Genomic DNA, 23,979 nt, shown 5'->3' with positions numbered 1-23,979 from the left:
ACTTCCTTCCTCTCTTTGTTTTTCCCCTATGGAGAGCAAATGAGTTGAATGCTGTTTGGGTGGGGATGGGGAAAGGAGAGAAGCTTCATCAGTCGTTCCAGGGGCCTGGGTTATATTGTGCTAGAGTGCTCAGGAGGAAAATTCTAAGATACCAAAAGCCTAGAAGACATGGGACTCAAACTGAAATTTAAATTACTGGTCTGTGACTACAACAGTCACTCATTTGCTCATTCATTCTTTGAACAAACAACTGCTGGTGTTGCCTACCCTGTGGCAGGTGCTGGGGATAGAATGATAGATGAATCACACTTAGTCCCGAACTTCATGGGGACTGGGGCCTCACGGGGGACACAGATATTGATCATTAATCATCCTGCCGCCTAACCCATCTAGGTGTGGGCTGATTGGGTCGCATGGCTGCTCTCTCCTGTGACTCTGCCTGGCCAAGGTTCCAAAAGGTGGGTGCAGCCCACCTGCTCGGGCTCATCTCTCCCCGTGGTTTTCTTCCAGGTCCCCCATGAGGGGTTTGCACCTTCAACTCCAGTGTCTAGCACCTTCTTTCCCATCCTCATTCCCCTGGTTTCTTCCAAGTCCTTGGAGAAACTGATTTGACCCCTTCATGCGGTTCTAGAGGGTCAGATGGCTTCTGAGACTCCTTTAGGTGAGCAGGCCTGGCCATTTCCAAGACCTCTCCCACAGGAAAGGTCCTGGTCTTCGCTGCTTCTTCTAGAAGCTCATGGGATGGCATCTAGAGGTCTTGGGCCTGGGGGCTGATGGAGCATGTTGGGCCCAGTGATGTTTTAGGATTCTAACGAAGAGCCACCCTCATCCCCTGCCTCTGAGTCTTTTAGGGAGGGTGCTGGCCCTGAACTTCTACTTTAGATGATTCTTTTCATCTCTTGAACTTTGGCAGCGACTCAGGGAGGAGGTTGGGGGTTGAGAGAAGTAGTGCTGTTAGCTGGTGATAAACAAACATAAATAATCAACAAAATACCCTTTTGCTTGCCTCACTCTCCTCCCCTTCCCTCAGCCCTCCTTGAGTTCAGGCCACACTGATTTTTTTCTCTGTGCCTCTAAGCTTCTTCCTGCTGCAGGCTCTTTGCACGTGCTATTCCCTCTGTGTGGGACACTGTCGCTCCCTTTCCAACCTCAGAAGCTAGATTGTTCTTCGGTTCTTAAATATCAAACCAAGTCTTGGTTAGATTCCTGGTTTTAAACATTCACCCAGACCTCTATCCTTCCCCTTTAGGACACTTTTCACAGTAATGATCATATGGCTAGCTGTGAGATTCTTTCATAAACATTTGACTCTCCCTTTAGACCAGTGACTTTTAACCTAATGTCCACAGGCAGAATTCAAGGAGTCTGTGAAAATAGGTTGGGAAAACGCTGCATCTTTATTTTAATCAAACTTTAACCAAAATGGAAATCCATTTAGATATTTCCATATCCCATTACAGATGTGGGAGATAGTTTGAAAAATCATTTACACTCAATGCTAATCCAAAATTACAGTGACTTGCTGTTAAATCTTTTTACATGATGCAAATTTGGTTGTAATATAGTAATCTGGATTACTATGGATTTCTTTGTAATCCTTTGTATTTTACAATATACACTTAACTTTTTTTTTTTTTTTTTGGGAAAGGAGTGCATAAGCTGATTTGGACTGCCAAAGGGGTCCATGGCACAAAAAAAGGTCATGAATCTAGCCTAGATTGTGAGACCCACGAGAGAAACTTGCTGCTTAACCTCCAAAGCCTAACACAGTTCCTGGCACATAGGGTGGGGGTGAGGAGTAGGGGGCAGGAAACAATGAATATATTCTAAATGGACGACTAAATTGGGAGCAGATCTCCACCTTCTCCACTACAAACCATCCAAGTAAAGGGGAGCGGGGCAGGTGGTAGGCCTGGATGTTTTCTCTCCCTCCCTACCCTACCTCTCCACTCCTGATTTTAGTTATAAGGTATATAATTTGCGGGGGGGGGGAGCCTCTGGATATTCAACCCCCAGCTCTTTAAGGGGCTTGTTTCCAGCCAGAGGACACAAGGAAGAAGGGCAAAGCACCCCCCCCCACCCCACCCCCACTTCCACATCGCTGGGGCACTTCCAGCCCAGCTGCTGCAGACTCCCGCCCTTCCTACCTTGATTTGCGGGTGGTCTGCCCTTCCTTAAGGGCGGAATTGCTCTTGCGTTTAGTCACTGTCAGGATGCTGCAAAGCAAGGTGAGTCTCTTAACAAGGCACCGGGCACACGGCTGTTCCCGGGACAGGAGGTGCCTGTGGGAGGCTGGGGGATCCCCGTCCTAGAGCCGGGGCGGTGGGGCGGGGGGGACCCTCAGACCCCACTGGGCATCAGAATCACCTGGAGGGTTTGTTAGGAATACAGATTCCCGGGCCCCACTCCCAAAGATTCAGATTCTCTAGGCCTGGGTGGGGCCCCCCCCCCGAGTCTGGGTAACCACCCTTCCCCTTCTCCCACTGTTGACGGCAGGCAGCCCGGCGAGCACATGGTGGAAAAACTTCGAATTTCCAGACATCTCCCTGAGATAATGCTCACTGGAGGGGCTTGCTCAGAGACACAGATTTCTCTGGAGGTCCTGATTCGGTGGGTGTAGGCAAGGTCTACAATTTTTCTTATTTTTAACCAGGACCACAGCTCATTCTGATCTTCAGGGGTTTTAAGGAGTGTAAAGGCTGGCCTGGCCTCGAGGCTGCGGGATGGATGGATTGGCTTCTAGGGGCTCCTACAAGCTCCCTCCAGAATTCTATCGAGCCAGCCTCGATGGGAGCAGTCGTGGTATCTAAAGCAGGAGAGGAAATCTGATTCTAAAATGGGGGGGCAGGAGACAACTGGTAGCTTTTCCTAACTGCAGCTCCACCTTGAAGCTTTCAGTATCTGCTGCCTTAGTGGGAGTTTAGGGAGACGGTCTTCTCGGAGGGATGCGTGAGAATGGGAAATTGCAACAGGTGCCCACACTTTAACTGTAACCATGGTTATTTTACCATTAAAGTGAACGCAGAGGCCACATGAAGAGTCCTGGGGAAATCAACTCCTAGCTGGTTTTGTCTCTGAGGACTTGAAACAGGTGTCCCCCACTATGAGATGGGGATGGTAATGGTTAGGTTACCTGCTTCCCGCTGGGGACTGCAGAGATTCCACGGGACACCCTGCCCTCGCCACCTTCACCACTGCCATTTATTGAGTGCTTACTACAGGTCGGTCACTTTCCAAGTATGCTAAGTGCATTATCTTGCTAAATGTTAAATGGTCTCCTTGAAGGAAGTAGGGGTGATTTCTATAACAATGACAGTACTTGACAAGGACAATCTCATTTAATTCCCACCATAACCCTTTGGGCCAAATTGTTCATGAGCCTCAGCTTACAGAAGTGGAATCAGACTCAGAGAGGTGAAGCAACTTGCTCAATGTCACACAGCATATAAAGTGATGGGAATGGAGATTGCCCCGTTTGACTCCAAAGCCAATGACTTTGTCAACTTGAAAACTGAGGTTCAGAGGAAGATTAAGTGACTTGTCAAAGGACAACAGGTCAAAACCTGTTGACTCCAAAGACAGTGCTCATTCCATGAGGGCTTTGAAAGGAAGGAGCCTCATGGCTTGGGACTTCACCATCATTGTCTTTCTCTAACATGATACCACCCCGGCACAGTGGTGGGGCCTTACGGCTCATGTTGTCTCAGGGCACCTCCAGACGCCGCCCTACGGAGCCCTTATGCGCACTGAGGCAGCAGCAGACGAATTCATCATTAACAAGCAGAAGCGGGCGTGACGCATGGGAATGTGCTCAGTGAACTGTAATTATGGTAATAACAATAACCCATAAGTCAGAGCCGGCGTCCCAGTAGGCCGAAGGCAATGATGAACCTCTTCCAGTGCCTCATTTATTTCCACCAAGTCATTTGCTTACTCGGAGGGAGCTGCAATTGGGAAGGGAACTCCGGCTCCAGCCTGCGTGCTCTCTGGGGCTTCTGGATATCGGAAGTCCCGGGCACAAGGCTTTTCACCAGGAGAGGGACACCTCACGTCCGAGCCCAACAGCCCTCTTTATGGACTCATCACATCCCTCACGGCTTGAAACGTCAAAGGCTCTCTGCGGCTCTTGGGATAAAGCCCAGAATCCGTGGGGAAGCCTCCAGGACCCCCAGAGCACACTATGTTTCTGTCCATCCCTTCTGCTGCATTTCGGTTCCCTGAAGGTGTCACGGTGTCTTATCACCATACTCACACACGTGCTGCCGGCTGCGCCCGCCCCGACTTCTCCCTGCCCGCTCACACCAACAGGCAGCCTCGTTCTCACGCTGCATCCCAAACCTCAGATGAAGGTCTCTTTCTTGGGTGAAACTTCTCCAATCCCAGCCCCATTCTAGGCTAGATCAGGCACCCCTATTATTTATTCTCACACAGCTGAACTTTCCTGTCATAACACTTCCACCAATCATAGCTGGTGCACAAATATTCATTAAAAGAATGAATGCATAGCCCATAAGTTGCCTGGGAACCCGGGTTGCGGAATGGGTCTTGGTACAGAGATCCAGATTTGGGTGGTGGCTCTACCAACCACTGGCTGAGTGACCTGGGACAACGTGCTGAGCCTCTCTGTGCCTCACTTCTTTATTTGTAAAATAAAGATAACAGTATCTATGTACCGTAGGGTTGTTGTAAGGCATCGGGGAGGTGGTACACTGGGCAGGGTACATAGTTCAGCGCTTGGCTGAGAGAAAATGTTCCATGGTTGGTAACTGCTGTTGGTCACGCTATCCCTATTTTTCTGAGAGTCTTTATGCACCCCAGGAGTCAAGAGAACATACCTGGGCATGTTTCCTTGCATCCCGTTTTCCATCATGATTGTCCTCCGGGCATCTTCCCGAACCATCTCCAGGAGCTTCTGCAGATCTGATGGGGACATAAGAAGTCATGGGTCAGGTCCCCCGAGATGGGACTAAGCATTGCAGGGCCCAGCCCCAGAGCCCCCAGAGCCCCCAGAGCCCCAGGCCTCTGCTTCTGAGTGTCTGGGAGATGGAGAACAATTAGATCAGGTCCCAGAAGGGCGGCCTGTTGCGTCTGGCAAGTAGTGCCCTGTCACTCCCTTGCTCAAAACCCTTCCCTCTCCATTTCTCCTTCAGGCAAAACCTCAATTCCTCCACCTGGCCCAGGAAGCCCTGCAGAATCTGCCTGCCGCTTTTCTCTCCGGCCTCATCTCACTTCCCTGCTCCACCTTAAATCCTGCTGTAGCCAGAGAGAACCGTTTCCAATTCCGGGAAAGAATCCTCTCCTCCAGGAAGCCCTCCCTGATCCCCAAAGTCCTGAAGTTCCAAAACGGGTATCCGAAGACTGTGTCCAGTTCTTAAATGTGTTTTGTTTGAGTTTGAACAAAATATGGTTTAAAACGGGAAGGTTTCACATTATAAAAACCCAGACCTCCAGTTTCCTAGCAAAAAATCTGAGCTGGGGCCCCATTGTGCTGTCCTTCCTGCTGCAGGCCGACTGCAGCGCAGCGTGCAGACAGGCTCTGCAGGTCCCCAGGGTTCTCTCCACTCCCCATCACCTTATTTCATTGCCTTAGTTGCCTTTTACTATCATACTTAATATTGTTGCTTTTTACACAGTGTAAGAAAACGTTGCTTTGAACCTGACATTTCTAACAGCTGGAAAATGAAATATAGATGACAAAAGCAATATGCTGCTAGAAAAGGGGGAGAGCAAGTGTTTCAGATGGATACAGATTTGCAAATGCCTCGCTCCTTCCACATCTTTCCACTCCCGTTTCTGATGTGGAGCCTCCTCGCTTTATAGGAAGCCACAGGCTTTGGGACTCCCTTGTTGCAAATTTGTAACCGTCTGTGGGGCTGACACATCACAGGGTGAGGTTGGTTACTTGGTAACTGTATTTCTTGGAGAATCTCTCCCCAGATTTATGAATCAGGAGAGAGCAGAAGGGACACAGAGGGAGAAGAGGAGGGGATACCCAGACAGAGAGGAGGAACGGAAGGAAGCGATGGGAGGATCAGCAACGTGGCAAGGAGTTAAAAATGAGGGAGAGTCTTGTTTTGAGAGAGTTTTCAAATAATTTCAGGAACCAAAAAGGCAGTGGCACGAGATGGTCACTGAAACTTGAAGGACTGAAGCGGGAGTCTTAAACATGTCTTAGCACGGCATGAATCCCAAAAGGAACAAACAGGCTGTGGCTGACATCAGTGAGTAAAATTTAAGTATTTGTCATTTTTTATTTTTAGTTTCAGTTTTGATAGGAAAAAAATGGCCATTTGCACTGCCTTGGGAGAGACAGAAGAGTGGCCCATGTTGGGTGCATGTGCTTTGGATAGTTCCATCACACTTCTTTCCCTCCTCTGGGTTTCTGAATGAGTCTTCTCTTCCTTCCTCCGTCCATCCCACTAGGTTCAGGTGCCTTGCTGTGGATTTCCGCAGCACACGGTCCTCGTTACCCCATCACAACCACAGACGTCATGGTTTGACAATGGCCTGTTCATCTGCCTGGCTTCCCCTCTGGTCCGTGAGCTTCTTGAGGGCAGGGCCACATCTAATTGTCTCTTTATAAATATCCCCTGGCACTGTGCTTGGCACATAGGAGACCCACTCGTTTGCTGAAACGAGTAAGTGAATGATGAAGGAGAAGTAAGAGGGAAGATTTGGGAGACTGTGAGCTAGATTTGGGGGCTCCATGCAGGATGACATTGCCGATGGAGACACTTTCCATCCCTTGGCCGGTGGTTGAGGTTGACCCAAGCTCCATTTCCAAAAGCCTGGAAGGGAGCCCTACTGCCCAGTGTCCCCCATGGCCATTTATGTCCAGCCTTGTCGCCATCTTGAGTGCAATCACCGGTTGCTTGGGTAAGGCCACCTGCCCTTTGTCAGTGGCTGTGGAACCGTCTCGTCTGTGATGAACAGCGACCTGTAGGCACTTTCCACTCCGCCCCCTCATTCTTCAGTGGTTTGTTTTCTTAGTAATTTGCGGGCATGACTCCATTTGACCTGAATCTGACTTTTTGTCTTGTCGTGCCCTCCTCTTCCGCTGCCACACATCCCAGAAGCCTTTCGGGAAGGAGCTGTGGCTGCTTCCAGGACTGGATCCCCTTCTCCTGGGAACCGTCATCCGCCTGCTCTCCTGTCCCTGCTCCCATCTCTATACACCCCAGCCTTAGGGAGTCAACTCTCGAGTGACTCCGGTGACCTGGCGCCCTGGACATCCCTGCTAGAGAGTCGGCTTTAAAGTTCCACATCTCGCACAGGGCACCAGATAGGTCTCTGCTTGGCAAGAACGCCTCTGGGCAGGACAGTCCCCACGCTTCATCCAGTGTGCAGGCCAAGGTTGGATACGTGTGGAGTGGAGCAGAGCTTTGGGCCTGAGAGGGCCATCTCTACTGCCCAAAGCTACCCGGAAGCAGAGTCGTGCGTGGGTTTTCAAATGCCAATTCCTACTCCCCGAAGGAAAAACAAAATGTGGGCTATCCCACTTCCTTCTTCCATCTCTTCGGGAGGAAATTTCTTCATCTCTTCGGGAGGAAAACAGAGCAGCTTGTTTTCTTGTTCAGGGGTAAGTCTGAGAGGGGAGCATTAGATGGTAATGGGCCTGTCTTTTGGAGTTGCTACTTGAGTAAGTTCTTCCTTGAATAGTCCAGTACCTGGGCTTTGGATCCTTTGGACTCTCCCCCTGCCATTGATTTGGGGAGAGGACGGGTCCTTGGAGAGGCCACAGCCGGCTGGCCCCAGTGATTTGCATCCATAAAGACTTCATTAAGCAGCCAGCCCTGCAAATGAGACCTTGGTCAAACGGTGCGGCTCTCAGAATAGGATTCATGAATTCAGAATCAATTTGAGGAGGTTTTAGAAGGCAATGAAAGGCTGGGAAATTAATCTGATTTTGTCAGGGCTGTGACAAATGGGATGGAAGTCAAATTATAAATGGAAGAGAGGCGTGGGGAGGCTAAAGTAGAAAGATTTGCCCTCCCAGGGGCTAGGTCTCTGGTGGAAATGCATTTACTAGTCATGGCCGTACCTTGTGTGTGCCAGGTGCGGTGGTTATGGCAGTATTTTTCCTTGCCTGCAGGGAACTCACATCCTCTCTCCCCCTCTTCCTTCCTTAGTAACCGAACAATGATCTTGTGTGTATGTGATGAGAGGCATTTATTGCTCATATTTCGCAACATCTTTTGGAGCTAGGGGTGGTTTCCTAGGTGGGGCCTGTGACTGAGGCTGCTGTGGAATAAATGAATTAATCCACACGAAGGAACTAGAATAATGAGTGATACACAAGACTCCTCTTCAGCGTTGGTTTTATCATTACGCTCATCAAAGTAAAGCAACAGGGCACATGTGATGATAAATGGCCACACCCTTTCCACTGGGGAGCTATGTGTGGGTGTAATAGGGAATGGTGGGGACTGTGGAAAAGTGGAGTGTACCCCTCGCCCCAGAAAAGGGAGCAGCTCCAGCCAATTGCTGCTGTGCATTGTTGCAGGCCCACAGCTGCCACAAAGAGTCACTTTTCCAATTCAGAATTTTTATGTGAAAACTCTTAATCTTAAAATGCCACTTCTTTTTCTTTTTATACACAGCCTTGTGTGCCCTAAACAAAGCAGAGGTGGTGGGATCTGGCCAATGTGCTGCAGTTTTCTATTTCTAAACAAAGGCAAAAAGCAAGAGGAATAGGGGCAGGCAGTGTCAGGTTCAAAAGCATTTGGGGAGATAGCTTGACCGGGAGCAGGTGAGGGATTAGGTGGGGAAGGGAAGGGGGGCCAATGGGGAAGAATCTGAGGTGTCTCAGGGGCCTGGAGAGGTGGCACCACTCGCCCCTCCCCTCTCTGCAAAGTCAGAGTGCTTCGGCTGCCCCTGGGAGAATCAGATGCAAGTTCCTAGATGGAGGAAGTGTCTTGAGGCTGAGTACACTTCTCTGTTCTTTCTCTAAGAGCAAAGTCCATAGAGTTAAAAGACACAGAAGTGTGGATAGAACATTAATATTTACATAGATAACTTTTTTTTTTGAGAAGTGAACCAGCTCCTGTTGCTCCTATACCTTCCCAAGTCTCCTTGTTGCACCTCCAATAATCCTGAAGCTTTTCCCTTGCCCTACAAAGACCCTGCATGCTCTGGTCCCTGCTTCCCTCCCCAGCGTCACATTTCCAGGCCCCAGCTCAAATGTCAGAACTGAGCAAGGCTTTCCCTAACCACCCTGGCTAAATTCGTCCCAAGCCCACCAATAGGCTCTCTCTGGCACAACAGCCGCTTTTATTTTCTGCTGGACATGAATTATCTGAAATCACCTTGCTTTTTATGGTTTTCTTGTTTATGGTCTGCCTTCTTCTAAAATGTAAGCTTGAGGAGGGCAGGTAGCGAAACGCTCAGTTCCAGGTATGCAGTAGGTGCTCAATAAACGCACGTGGAATGAAAGAGGGTCTGAGAAATCCATGCGGGCCACCCATCTGCTGATGGCTGATCTCCAGCCCAGATATTACTTCTGTGCAGCAAAGAGCTCTCTGGCGCTTGAAGCCTTTCTCAGCCCCTTAGTTGGCAGGGGCGAAGGTGGGGGTCTTTCTCGCTGGCAGTTGTTACTCTGAGGGATTATGCGCGTCTGCCCACTGATGGCTTTGACCATCAAGGCTTTACTCTAGGTTGGCCCGGGGCCCCAACCCAAACTCCTCGCAGCCTTGCTTGGCACGAACTTTCTAGACTACCTGGAAGAAGGCTGGCTGAGAAGGCGGGCTCTGCCCGGACACTAGCGAAGGCATATATGTATGTCTACATGTTTTCCTGGAGGAAGATTCTCCAAAGGGTCTGTGTCCCCAGGTTGTGTGCATCCACTGAAAAGGCTTATTCCAGAAAGGGCATCACAGAGTGATGCAATTTCCATCTGTTTAATAGATGGAAAAGGTAAATCCCTAGAGACAGAACGTAGATTTGCAGCTGTCTGAAGAGAAGGGTGGGCAGGGAGAGAAGGGTGGTTAGAACAAGTGGTTTCCTTCTTGGCGGATGGAAACGTTCTAAAATTACATGGTGGGGATGGTTGCACGACTCTGTAAATTCACTAAAAATCATTAACTAGCACAACTTAAAATGAGTGAACTTTATGGTATGTAACTTATATTTCAATAAAGCCGTTAAAAAAAAAAGCAGACACTGGATTTCAAAGACTTGGTATGAATGTGAAGTGCCTTGCTAATAATTTTTATATCGATTACATGTTGAAATGATAATATTCTGTATAAATTGGGCTAAAGAAGATAGAGTACTAAAATTTAAGAAGGCAGGTGATGGCCCTTGGGGGAAATGGCTGAGAGTAACAATCCAAGTTATGGAGTGTATGAAGTGCCTCTGTCATCACCGGGGGAGAGCAGGGGGTTCGAGGAAATTGGCCGGGGCTGGGGGACCCCGATGTCTCCCTTACCTGAGAGGGGCTGGGGGGGGGGGACGAGGTGGGGCAGGAGCGGCTCTTGGAGTCTGGCTTAAAGGCGAAGAGTCGGGGCAGAGTGGTGAGACCGCAGGTGGGACTTACTGACATGGAGCGGCTCCTCGTCCTGTTTGGTGGAAGACGACTCGTTGTCCTCGACGTCCTTGCTGCCCGTCACCTGGGTGCCCACGCTCGGGAGCTCGTCCGAGCCGGGGTTCACGGACAGCATGCTGCCCTGGGGGGACGAGCCCCCGCTGGTGCGGGACAGGCTGAGCGTGGAGCCCCGGCGGCTGGGCTTGCGGCTGGCGGCGCGCAGGGCAGGGGTTTTCAGCTTCTTGGTCTGAAGGAAAGCGAGAAGAAAGAGGGAGTTTGGAAAGAAAGAAGGAGAAGGAGGGAGGAAAGAAGGAGAAGGAGGGAGGAAGCAAAGAGAACGAGGAAGGAGGAGGGGGGAAGGGAAGAGGGAAGGAAGGGACGGAGAGAGGAAGGGAGGGGAGTTAAAAGGAGGAAGCAAAGTAGGAAGGAGAAAGGTTAAAACCTGGTTCAGAATGTGAGTTCCTTTTGACTCTTTCCACACACCATGAGACATATCCTGGGTCGGAAGTGACCTCTGTCACAAATCAAGAGAGAGAATTTTAAAATGTGTGTTATTAAGCAAGCAAACATGATGTGACTTATTCTACTCAATGAGCCTGGTGGTTTCCAAAGAGTCTCGGCAGGAAGCCAAATGCAGGATTTTAGGTGTTGCCGGAGGAGCCGGGGACAACTTCTTGTTCGCCAAGTGGGTGCCTGGTCCTCAAGGAATGACGCGTGATAGTCACCAGTGTTTCCTAAAGAATATAGATTGGGGAAAATTCTAGGCCTGAAATTTGGGGGGGGGGGGAGGCAGACTTCTGGGGAGGCAATGGGGGTCAGGGAGGGGCTGGGGCGGGGGGTGGGGGTGGGGAGGACAGGGTGACGAGTCCTAGATGGCATCAAGGTTAGGCAGGGAGAGTTAGGGGACTACAGGCTGTGGGAGGGAAGGGGCGGAGACGATAGGTCACAGGTGTGTGTGTGTGTGCACACGCCCACTTCCACACCTGATCTGTGCCAATTCAGAATGTGCTGTGTGGGGTCAGGTTCTTGCTATACTCACGACCCAGCTCTCAGAGAGGTCTCCTAGCTCGCCCAAGAGCGCCAGTGGCAGAGCCGGGATTCAATTCCAGGTCAGGCTGAGGCCAAAGGCAATTGCGAGGCTTTTCTTATACGTCCTCGATGCCCTGTTCGGGGGGCACTGACAGTACCCCTGAACTTATGCCAATGGTTCTGGTGGCCTCTGGAGGACCAGGTATACAGCGGGCGTGGGGACGAGCGCGGGACAGGGCTGCGCTGTGTACACAGTCGGTCAGGAGCCACACTTATGAGGACATTTGAAATGAGAGAGCCCTTCTGTGCACGAAGTTCTTTCTGACATTTGGGTGTTTGATGGTCTAGGCGAGAGGACAGGGGAATAGGCAGGACTGAAGGCCACATCAACATTTAATGAATAGTTAACGGGGTGGGGGAAAATGTATCCAGCAGTTCCATTTCAGTGCATGTAATCAGAAGTAATTTTTTGATTGACTTCCTCAAGGGGCGGGTGGGACTCCCCTGAACTGGAAGAGGCAGGAATTTCTTGGTTGCACAAGGGAAGGAGAGGGTGGGGGAAGGGGAGGAAGAGAGAGGGGGCGGTGTGTGTAAATCAAGTGGGAGGGGTGCTGTGATCTCTCCCCGTGATACCTACTTCCCCCATATCTTCAGCAAAACTCTACACAAATGACAGAATGCTTTGGAATGTGACAGGCCGGGCAAGTGGAGTTTCAGCTTGGCTTCAACCACATCTCCAAGGGGGCATGTGGATTACAAAAATGATGGTGGTTAAAGAAAAGGGAAATATAAAAAGCTGACACATGCTACCTTTGGATAAATGAGTTTGATATGGTTTCCCCTTCGTCCTGACATAGCTACTGGCCCCGAGCCGGCCAGAATGACAGCGAGCCCCACCATTCCCCACCACCCTAAGGAGAGATGATAACAGAACTCACGGACAGAACAACCACCTCTGCCTTTTTCACCTGGCACAATGTGAATTACGATGCTGGAATCACACTGTTTAGATCAACGTCATTTTGGAGGCTGGGCAGATTGCATTATGGGGGCAGCCTGGGGCTTGGCACCGAGCACTGGACCAAGAGCCAGTGAGCCTCAGGGAGGCGTTGAGCAAGTCGCTTTGCCCTGCCTCAGTTTCCTCATCTATGAAATGAGAGGGATGGCTGGGTGATCTCAGAAGAGCTTTCTGTACCCAGAACTCTGCAGGCATTTTCCTCGTCTTCCTTGTGTTAGGATTTCATCTCAAGCTGCTCGAGCCTGCCATTAATTAAAATTCAATTAACCACCCCAGCCAGGAAATCCAAAGTGAGGGGCTGACACTTGTGATTAATTGAGAGTGGCAGAAAAATACAATGAGGAGGGGAAGATGTGACAGGCAGTTGCAGCATCCTGCCTGCCCTTTATTGAACTGACTCTCTCTGAATTGACTTAAATCCCCCCAATACCTCTCTGTTTTCCATATTTCATTCAGGTTGGTGTTAAGTGCCTGCTGTGTTCCATCTCGGTAGGGACCGCTTTGGGGCAACAAAGGAAAAAGATTTTCCCGATTAGTTCCTTATATTTTTCTAGAAGCAGGGGTTGCAAACTGGTGGTACAATAGGGAGACATGTTTAGTTGCCTAGCATTTAAAAAATTGGGAGATGTTTATGTAAAAACCTAGGTTATTGGTTTTTCTAGAAAATGATAAACCCTGGGCTTCCATTCTCATGCGGTAAAATGAACTGAAGCTGAACAGAGATTGTTTCCTTTAACTAGGAAGGCTGCTCTAGTTTGCCACAGACCTCACCACTCCCTCCTGCCTTCCACCCAGCCTGCCTCTCTTATTTGTGCCCCAACTGGCCCTTATGGTACATTTGAGTTTATGACCCTGCTTTGGCACAGATCAGCTTTATGTGTGTAGATATCACGGATCAAGGGAGTAGGATGGGGAAACTTTTTCAAAGCCTTCATTTTATAGGTGGGAAAATGAGACCAGGGGATGGGAAATGTCTGTTCAAGTTCACATGGCGCGTGGGTAGCTGAGCCAGGTCTCCCGATGGCTAAGTTAGTGTTCCCACGCTCACAGAGTGGACCACCCTACAGCCTGAGGCGTGACCAACAAACTGGCTGGGAAATTCGATTCAGGGAGAGTTCAAGCTGGCATTTCCACACTCTTCCCTCCTCCAATTTCAGCCATGAATATTCCTGAAGGACATTTTTTTTTTTATGTTTGTGCCTCCCGCTGCTTTTTCTGTGCACCCCTGGAGATGGATGCATATGATATCTCCATGGCAACTTTCTATGATAAAAACTAAGGTTCTTCCTTCTCAGGTCTAGGAGAGCCCAGATGAAAGAGTGAGAAAGTGGGGAAAACCTTCATGAGGGACGACTGAAATCACAACATCATGGAGAACATGCATCTGTAGAGGACAGCGTTTCAGAAACCCTCACAGGATTAGCTCCTGACTGCCGTTATTCGGCTGTGTGACCTTATGTGAGTCGCTTAACCTCGCTGAGCCCTCAATTCCCTGCTCTCTCACCTGGGGATAATCAATAGTGTCTCTGTGGGATTATTAAAAGGGCAGAACTGGATAACACACCCCAAAGTGCTTCCTTCACACAGAACCTGGTCGATTGCAATTATTTTCAAAAGCTGCCTCTCAAAAGTACATAATGGCAGTAACGCTCAACGTTGTCAAGTTTCATACTGAATTTTTGTATTGCTTCCAGGCTCTTCATTAACTCTGTGAGGTGGGCGGGGACGAGCGTGAAACCCATTTTGGGGGGAAAGGGGCAATTTCAGCAAACATTGTCTAAATAGTACTTCTTGAAATTATTATGGTTTTGATGATGATGGCGATGATGTCACTTGTTTGTCAAGTAAATGAGTTGGGGACGTTTGGAGTTAGAAATAGCGTTGGGCAAAAATAATAGATCTCATGATCTAGTTGGTAGAAAATGCTGTCTGTCGAATCGCTCCTTTTTTTTTTTTTCCCACTGAGTTCAAGAAACGAGAGAGGAAGAAATGACTGTTATTGATTTCAGCGATGGCGTGAGATGAGTCTGCTTCCTTCTGCTGACATCTTATCGAGCGCCCCTCAGCACGCCCCTCCCCTTTCCTGACAGGTGGTGTCCGGCCATGTGCCATCTCTTCTCTAACCCCCATACAACCATTTTAATTAAGATGTACAAAAACTACCCAACAGCGGGTGATTCTGTCTTCCCTGATCCCTGAGAACTAACTAGAAAAGAAAATCCCATCAGAGGAAAGACGGGCGGAAAACAAACCCCCACCAGTTGGGGGCTGGCAACGGCGTGCTGCCTGTTACCTTGGGCGTTGAGATGAAGTGCTCCCACTTCTGTCCCATGGACTTGTCCTTATTGATTTTCTTTATCGTGCTCTTGCTCCCACCTGGGTCCCTGAGAGAGAAACAGTGTGATGACTTTTCTGTTTCCAAAGCCTTAGTTTATTACAACAAGCTCTTTTAAGAAATGCAATAAGTAGAGGATAAATGGTGGCTTGTCTCTGCTATGAGTTATTTGTTTTCTCTCTCCTGAACTCGCCAAGAAGAGGGAGGGACACTTCTTCGTAGCCGCGGCTGGGGGTGGGGGTGGGGCTCATGGGGGAAACTGAGGTTAGGAGAGACCACCGCTTCCTGGATGGGGCTGCAGGGAAGTGGGATCTGTCTATCTATGTATCCTCTGCGTTTATTTGCATGTTGGGCTCATGTGCCCCCCATGGATGCCAGGGCAGGTCTGCAGTTACTCCTGGGGTGAGGTGAATGCCCACCTGCCCAGGCGCCTAAGGGTCCCACTGTCATGGACACTTCTGAGTAACCCAGAGAAGATATGACTAGGGAAGGGTGGGGGAGGGCTGCGGGGGGTCACACAATGAAAATAACTGGTGCTGGTTTTATTGAGCAATCTCTACCATGCCATGAGCAGGGCACGTCTGTCTTTTTCACAGGAAAACCCTGTCATAGAAGTCACTGTCATCCCTTTTCACAGATGAGAAAACTAACTCAGTGGGCTCAAGTCACTTATGCAGATGCAGATTTACACTGAAAGCAATGGAGCTAAAGTCTCAGGGCCCCTCATCTGCAGGCACCCCTCCAGGGCCCCTGTACTTAACTTTTGCATTGTCGTTTTTTTTTTTTTTCTTAAGGCGCTTCCTCCCCAATTAAATAAAATTTGGGCTCCACAAAACTCAGATTCCTGCCTTACCCTTGGGGGAGGGGACAGTCCTGTGTAGGAGACTGAAGTCCCAGCAGTCAGGGACATGCCCCAACCCCTTCTCTGAAACCTGTGGGACCAGATGTGTTGCCACATCCAGTTCTGGCATTTTAGAGAGGAAATACACTGCATATACCACAGGTTACATGATCCTTCCACTGGGGCCTGGGGCAGAGTTCTGGCAACAAATGAATTAACATTAATATTTCTGCAATGAAATGTATGAGTATTTATACTAGATACAATAAATAAAGCCTGTAAATAGCTTCAGGCCAGGCTTTGCCACCAGATTGGTTTGGTTCATGCCAGATTTTGATGTCACATGAGTTATGAAAAGACTGAGTTTTCAGAGCTTTTGGATTCCAGATTTTGGCTACAGCATGTCAGGATGGGGTGGGGTGCGTCTCGAAGTCTCTATTAACAAGCAAGATTTCTAAACCATGTCATCTGTATCGATCTAGCTATCTAGCTATCTGTCTATCATCATCTATCTATTTATCTAATCATATATCTATCATGTATCTAATCACCTACCTACTAATCTATCATCTTTACCCACCAATTATCTATCTACCTAATCATATCTATCCATCCATCTGTCCCCACCACCCATCCATCCATCCATCCATCCACCCACCCACCCGCCCGTCCATCCATCCAACCACCCCATTCTTTATCCCCTTTTCTCTGCAGAAAGGGTTTTAGACAGCTGGGGTCCTTTTACTGATACAACTGGTTGTCAAGTAGCATAGAACAGGGACTAAAGGAACGAGCAGATGGACAGACGCGTTTTGAAAGGGAGGGGATTCTGACAGAAAACAGGATGGAGCAGGGCTTGTCGGGGCCTGCTGAGAGCTGGCGGGGGGTGGGGGGGGGGAAGGTGCTCGGATACAGGAGGCCAAAGGTGATGAAGATGACCCTTACCTAAGAATGGCGTCTCTCACCATTCGGGGCCGGGCCCCAGAGCCAGATGGGGAGGGGTATTCTCGCCTCACCGCGGGGCCTTGCTGAATCAGCACCCACGAGAGGAGCACCCAGACCCCGAGGCGGAAGGAGGGCTGGGGAGGGCGGGGCGAGGCTGTGCTTCAAGGTTTTTTGTAAGACTCTGTGTTTGATTACACAATAAAAAGCCCTCTCAATAATTAACAGCAAAGCTCATTTAACGTGGGCTCTGCCTGCCTCTCCCTCGAGTCATCAGATCGGGGAATATTTAAAATCCAGCCGGAGGAAGAAGGAGCGAGCCTCAGTCCTGTGGGCAGTATGGAAACAGGCGGCCCTTTTGAAGGCTGGTTCAGGGCTGGCCAGCTGGAAGCTGTGGCTGGCTATCCCGCCTTAGCGACGGTCCCTTTGAAGGCCTCAGGGCCCTTCGCTTTTCCCTCTGCTGACGCACTCTCTGCTGAGCCGCCAGCCTTCCTCTTGAAGTTCAAAAGCAACCCCAACCCCCTTTTAAAATTAAATCTGGTACCAGCCAAGCTCCTGAAACCTTCACTATCCAGGCCCGGTCGGGCAGATGGAAGTTTCCCATCATTGCCGACTTCTAAGATGCCCGAAATCTATTGCAACTTCAAGCAGAGGCTAAACGAGCTCAAAAAGCACCAAGGTTCCTACAGCTCTTACAAAGCCCCACATTCTCGCTCTTGCAAAGCCACTGATAAAAAAAAAAAAGGGTCTGGTTGGAGAGAATCCATCTTTCTGATGTTTCATTTTCAGTAGCAAATAAACCCAAAGGAAGATCAATGGGGGAAGGATTAAAAAAAAAAAAAAAAAAACCCTAAAAACCAAAACTCAAAAAAAAACCTGGCCAACTTAACAGAACCTCCCACCGTGGGCTGATGCTGCACAGCTGGTGGAGATGGAGCAGGAAGCCAACTTCCTTCCCCAGGGCCTGGCCAGGTGGACACTACGGCCACTCACCAAACATTCCTAGGTCATCCCTGCATCTTGGAGTCCAGTGGGGCACTGTCACTTGCTTTCTTCAAGAATATAGAAACATTTTCCCAAAAAAGGAGCAGGGGGGGATAGGAGGAGAGGAGAAAATAAAATGCCACTAATTGCAACTTAGCCGGTGGAGCTATATTCAGTCTCACATTTAAAATTGACCTGATGAGCCATTTCTCCACCTACATTTCATTTTTGTTATCTGAAAACAGAAAGTTTGTCTAGACTGAAACTGGCTTCTTTACCTTTTTACCTGGGGGGTTATTTCCTAATTTCACGAGACCCTGTCCAAACTAATTTTTCTTCCACATGTTGCAGAAAACGGATGAGTGGATTCATGTAGCAAGGAAAAAATGCTTCCCAGACGACATTTCTAGGCCAAAGCATATTCTTAAGATCGAGGTCTATATGTACAGTCCATATAAACAGTTGTATCTGTTATATCTTAATAACAGGTTTGTAAAAAACTCAGCTCCCAGTGATTTTCAGTAACATGATTAAGAAAATAATACATTCTCCATCTTGGTGTATATGTGTGTGTGTGTGTGTGCATGAAAGTGACTTTGCTGGTGGAAGTGTGGGTTGAGTTGGGGCTCACAGTAAGTGGGACTATAACGAGGAGTGCCCCCAGGTTGAACACTGAGTTAGAGCCAGAAATGGACTTTGTGTTGAGCCACTGAGATTTTGGAAATGTTCGTTATAGCAGCTAAACCTCGCTCACCTGACTGATGCACCTGATTTACCAGCAATGGGCTTAAGCTCTCAGATCAGAACCAGAAAAACGGTCGATCATGGTGGTGACCATGGGATGTAGAAATATTACTTGACCATAAAAAGGAATGAAGTGGGTGGGCCACTGTGGCTCAGCAGGCAAGAATGCTTGCCTGCCATGCCAGAGGACCCGGGTTCGATTCCTGGTGCCTGCCCATGTTAAAAAAAAAAGGAATGAAGTATTGATACCTGCCACAACATGGACGAACCTTGAAGACATTACGCTGAGTGAAAGAAGCCAGACACAAGAGATAAATATTGCATGATTTCACTTACATGAAATATCTAGAATATGCAATTTCCTAGAGGTGGAAAGTAGATTGGAGTTTGCCAGGGCTGGGGAGGAGGGGGATTAGGGAGTAATTACTCAGTGGGTACAGAGTTTCTGTTTTGGGTGATGAGGAGGTTTTGGTGGTAGAAGATGCTGACAGCACCACATTGTAAGTGTAATTCATACCACCGAATCATATACTTAGAAATCATTAAAATGGCAATTTTATGGTATATATGTTGCCACAATGAAAATGATTTTAAGTGTGAATTTAGAATTGGGCAGAGTGGTGGCATCAGTCCCCTGCCCGCCCTGCTGCTTCCTAGATGTGGGACTCTGTAAGTGTTTAGCTTCTCTAAGCCTCAATGTGAAAAAAGGGACGGGGACAACATTAGCTATGCCAGATTGTTGCAAAGATTAAATGAAATGAGGCTTGTCAAGGGTTTTGCATGGTGCCTTGTATGGAAAACTGAATGCAGTTTAGAACTGAACAACAGGAATCTTAGTGTGGCTTGGAGGAGGGGCTGAGGGTGGCGGAGGACCAGTCGCTAGGACAGATCAGTGGAGAGAAGGAGCTATAATTTTCAGACTGAAACTTCCCCAAGCTGACACTTTCTGGGGGCGCCTGTTATCCAGAAATCAAGGGACGAAGGCATTGAGCACCGCCTGCCTCTTGCCCAGCTGTGCCCACCAAGCCCAACACTGGCACATGTTGTTCCTGGTGGGCCCCTGAAGATGCCAATCCACAGTGGCAATCAGTGCCATTTCCTAAGGCCCTCCACTCTCTCTTCCTGAGCTCGGGTTTGGGTTAAACCACCTGTTTCTCAAGGTGGGGAGTCTGTCCAGCCAGTTTAGGACCTGTTCACACTTCCGAGATGGAAACAGAGGTAGCTGCTGATTTTGCACCAATGGAGAGGAAAAGGACACAATTCTGGAGACCTCCTGGGCCAGGTTGTCCAATCTTGCCTTCTGAGTGCAGATGCTCTGACCATCCTGCCACACACACACACCCACGCCCCTGACTCCTTTAAAAATGTCCACTTGAGTATAAGAGTGGAGGAGTGAGGGGTGCGATTAAAATGAGAGCAGATTGGAGAGCACAGGGAAATCCGATATTTCACTCATATGTCACCTCCCAAGTGAGTCTTTCCCTGATGACCCAATTAAAAACCACACACCCCCTCCCTGTCACTGTAATATCCCCTCATCAATTTCTTTATGGCATGTATTGCTATCTCAGAGTATCTTGATTACCACGTTTTATTATCTGTCGGCTCTTCCCCGCCCCGCCCCCTCCTAGCCCCATCACTAGAAAGGAAGCTCTTACGAGCAGGGATGTTGTCTCATTTCTTAACTGCTTATCTTCCCAGCAGTGCTGGAAAAAAAGCAGGTTCAAGAAAATGGAGACTTTCTTGGGTTTTGCATGGCAGGGGCAAAACAATTCAAATATATTTACTATTATGTGTTTCTTGGAACAATGCTGCATTGTTTCATAAGAGTGAAAACCTGGAAAATACTTAAAGGTCTTGGGGAAATGGTTACACAGATACCTGCAGATTCATATGCTGATAAATTCCATGGCCATTAAAAGAGAGAGACTCAGACATGGAGAGATGGTTCTCTTATATCCAGTTATGCAACAAAGAAGTTAGTTGCAAAACTATGTGAATGACTTTTTTGTAAAAAAAAAAAAAAAATTATGTATTTATAGATCACACTGTCTTAATAAGCCAGGTCCCTTATATATCCCGGGGCTCCCTAACAAATACCACTTTGTAATGAGATTTTCTCTTTGGGAGGATACCGGAATGTTCTTTAATTACAGAGACAGAATAAAAATTTAGTGGTGAAGCATGCACCACTTTGCAAGTAGGAGATCTGAATTCAAATCCTGGCTTATTATCCTTTAGTAGCTGTGCAGCTTTGAGCAAATCACTTAGACTCTCTGTGCCTCAGTTTCCTCATAAGTCAGAATGATGCTTAAATGAGGGGACAGATGCAGAGCAGTGCTTGACACAGTACATGGTGGAAGTGTGCTTAGTGTGCGCTACGTACCTAGTGTACACAGATCTAATGCCAACTATTATTATTCTAGCACATTAGTTACATTTAGCTGTGTTGTATTTGAAATGTCAAGGTGTGCTTGCTTTTATATACATATAACTATACTTCTGTACATATACATATATATACACACACACACACACACACGTTTTTCAACTTTTAATCATAGTAACATATATTCAACCCCAAATTTCCCATTTCAACGCCTTTCGAGTGTGCAATTCTGTGGTACTAATTACATTCACCACACTGGGCTACCATCACTAAAACCCATCACCCAAACTTTTTCATGCCCTCAAGCAGAAACTCTTTACCTATTAAGCAATAACTGCCCATTCCCCCTTCCCTTGACCCCTGATAACCTCTAATCCACTTTCTGTCTCTATGAATTTACTTATTCTGGGTGTATTTCATATCAGTGAGATCATACCTGCATTTGTCTTGCATCTGGCTTATCTCACTCAACACGATGTCTTCAGCCATGAATGTTCTAGAATGATTCTAGAATAGGTTCATCAGCCTCATTCAATTCCAAAAGCCAAAGGATCTTGAAACCCTCCCCCCTCCAAATGTTAATAACATATTTGGCAGCAAGCAGTGATCTGACTGGATGGAAGGCTCTTTATGACATTTACCTTTACCATGTATTTAGCATAAATATTTATTTTTTTCTGCAGAAATATGATAGGGCACTGGCCCAGGACCCCCTAGGAAGGGGAGTTATGTACTCTACGGCATATGCCCCATAATTCTTTTCTAAAATGAAAAAAAAAAAAATTGGAATCCTGAAACACAGCTGGTCCCAATGGTTTGGATGAAGATTTTTGGGTCTTTATTTGTAAAATCAGGACCAACTTTGCCCAGAGGCTTCCGTCTCTCACAGAAGGGAAATTAGCTCATGCGTGACGCAGGGCTCAGTGTTTTCCTTCTGTGGTGGGCACAACCCTCTCGTCAACTGAAATAAACTCCCCTGCAGCAGGAGAATGAATGAGGATGCTGGGAAATGACAAAGTGCTTGCATTGCCGCACAATGAAATTGGCAAGAGTTTTTTTTTTTTCTTCTTCTTTCTTTCTGTTTTTAAATAAAGCAGAGACTCGGAGGTAGCCCTCAGTGACATCCTGAAGCCTGTCATCTGTTCGCTCACCCATCCATCAATCCACCCAAATACGGGCCTTTCCTGCACCCAGCAAAGCCCACCCTGCTAGCAGCTGCCAGCTGGGGAGCTGCTCCTGCCTGTAGCCAGCCCACGTTGAGGGACCGGGCCACCCCCACTTTCTTGCTATGAAATCTATAGTGTGGGTGGGGCACTGGTGGCTCAGTGGCAGAGTTCTCACCCGCTGTGCTGGAGACCTGGGTTCGATTCCCAGAGCCTGCCCGTGCAAAAAAAAGAAAAAAATCCATAGCGGGAGGGATTGGATCTGCCAGCTGCCAACGCACCAAGTGGAAATGAAGCCTCTGGGATGTATGGGTCCCAGGGATGGGTATTTCTTTTTGGAAAATGCATGGTGGTTATCAGGATCCATAGTTTATGCCTCAAAATGCTTTAATAACTAGGGACACTGACTGCTTGCGACCAGATTTTGACTGTCGTGTGGATTTTATTCCTGGTTATCTGTTCGCTCATTTGTTGGTAAAATTCTGCCAGAAGTTTATTTCCTTCCTCGTCTTAAGTCTCAGTGGCATTGAATATCATAGAGCTAAACTGCCATTTAAAATGGGGATTTTTATCTTTAATAGCTGCTATGTAATGACACTTATACTCCAAGGCATTGGGCTAAGGGCTCTATGGACTTTATCCTGCTTGGCCTTTACAATGACACCTATGAGGCAGGAGCCTATTTGATAGATGAAAAAACAGAGACCCAGAGATGTTAAGTGACTTGCTCAAGGTCACACAGCTATAGAGTGGCAAATGCCTGGACTCCACCAGGTCTATTTTTATGCATAAGCTTATGCCCTTAATCTTCTAATCCTTCTGGCCTTTAAAAAATGCATTTGTGAAGATTTAGAAGAAATTCACACTGTGATATAAGAGCAAAACCTTCTAATTATGGATTAGGTGTTAGCGAGAGGACATTCCTCGCCTTTCCTTGTTCACTAAAAAGATGCTTTCTGGCATCTTCTAGCGAATATAACCATCCTCCCCCCACCAAAAAAAAATATATCAAACTTTTTTTAAAAATGAATCCCAAAGAGTGTTGTACAGGAGATGGATCATACAACTTTTGAGAGCCAACTCCAAGTTTAGTGACACATCACATTGGTAGCTCATAATGGGTCATGATACAAGCATTTACATCATGGAAATTGGCATTGTTATAAATCATGGTATCTTCCCCCGGAGAGCTGGTTATTAGACATTTATCAGTGCACCACTGACTCCCAATGAAAATCCCCACCAACAGCAAATGGTTCACTAGAGAAAAAACAAAAACAAAAGAAAACCACTCATATTCTGGGCACATTTCTAAAACCAACCAGAGGAAGTAAAATTGGCCCTTTCCTCTCCTCAATCCCAGCCCTAGATGACATCCTTTCTTGGTTTGGGAGAACAGGTGCTTGCATGTCATGGCGCAAATTGTTGCAGCTGGTGGCTTGCTCAGGAGGTGAAATGCTATTAGGAGTCTGTTGGCTCAGGGACCTTTTTCTTAGACTCTAAGCAATCAGCTGTGAAGAAAGTTAGATGTTGCTTTGACCCAGCAGTTCCGTTTCTCAGAATCCAGCCAGCAGAAATATTTTTGACTGGGCCCAGAAAATGCATACACAAAGATGTTCCCTGCAGTAGTGCTTGAAATGGCAGAAACCTAGACCTCAAAAAAATGGGCCTCCATGTCCACCAAAAGAGAAATGGTTATCTGTCTAAATTACAGTCTACCCATACCACGGGATTCTCCAAAGCTGTTAAAGAGAATGTGGGAATTTACATGTCCCATCATGGAAAGATGCCCATGGCATACTGTAAAAGGGAAAAAATCAAGCAGAGGATAATACATAGAGTGTGAACCCATTTCTGTCAAAAAGCTTGTGTATCTATGCATGTATGTAAAGGGAAGGCATTAGAAAGGGCTGGAAGGAGTAATTCAAACCTTTGAAAAGGGTTTCCTTTGGGGAAGGGATGGATTTCTGGGGGAGAATAAAGGCTTTCAAACTTCATATACTTCTGTTTTT

General features: G+C 47.7%; 1 protein-coding gene across 7 annotated transcripts in view; it reads right to left on the bottom strand.

Moving 5' to 3' along the window:
* Window positions 1-23,979, bottom strand: part of CCDC60 (coiled-coil domain containing 60) — a 208,678-nt gene that overhangs the window by 21,064 nt on the left and 163,635 nt on the right. For all 7 annotated transcript variants that reach the window (XM_077159974.1, XM_077159970.1, XM_077159976.1 and 4 more), the window contains 5 exons: window positions 14,863-14,953; window positions 10,965-11,036; window positions 10,535-10,769; window positions 4,836-4,920; window positions 2,148-2,216 (listed from right to left, as the gene is read on the bottom strand). In XM_077159974.1, the coding sequence (XP_077016089.1) occupies window positions 2,148-2,216; window positions 4,836-4,920; window positions 10,535-10,769; window positions 10,965-11,036; window positions 14,863-14,953 (552 nt within the window). The remainder of the gene's footprint in view (window positions 1-2,147; window positions 2,217-4,835; window positions 4,921-10,534; window positions 10,770-10,964; window positions 11,037-14,862; window positions 14,954-23,979) is intronic.

Source organism: Tamandua tetradactyla, chromosome 5, assembly GCF_023851605.1.
Source record: "Tamandua tetradactyla isolate mTamTet1 chromosome 5, mTamTet1.pri, whole genome shotgun sequence".
In the NCBI taxonomy this organism is placed as follows: domain Eukaryota; kingdom Metazoa; phylum Chordata; class Mammalia; order Pilosa; family Myrmecophagidae; genus Tamandua; species Tamandua tetradactyla.
Note: the sequence above shows the minus strand (reverse complement) of the source record. Positions and strands in the feature narration are given on the sequence as shown.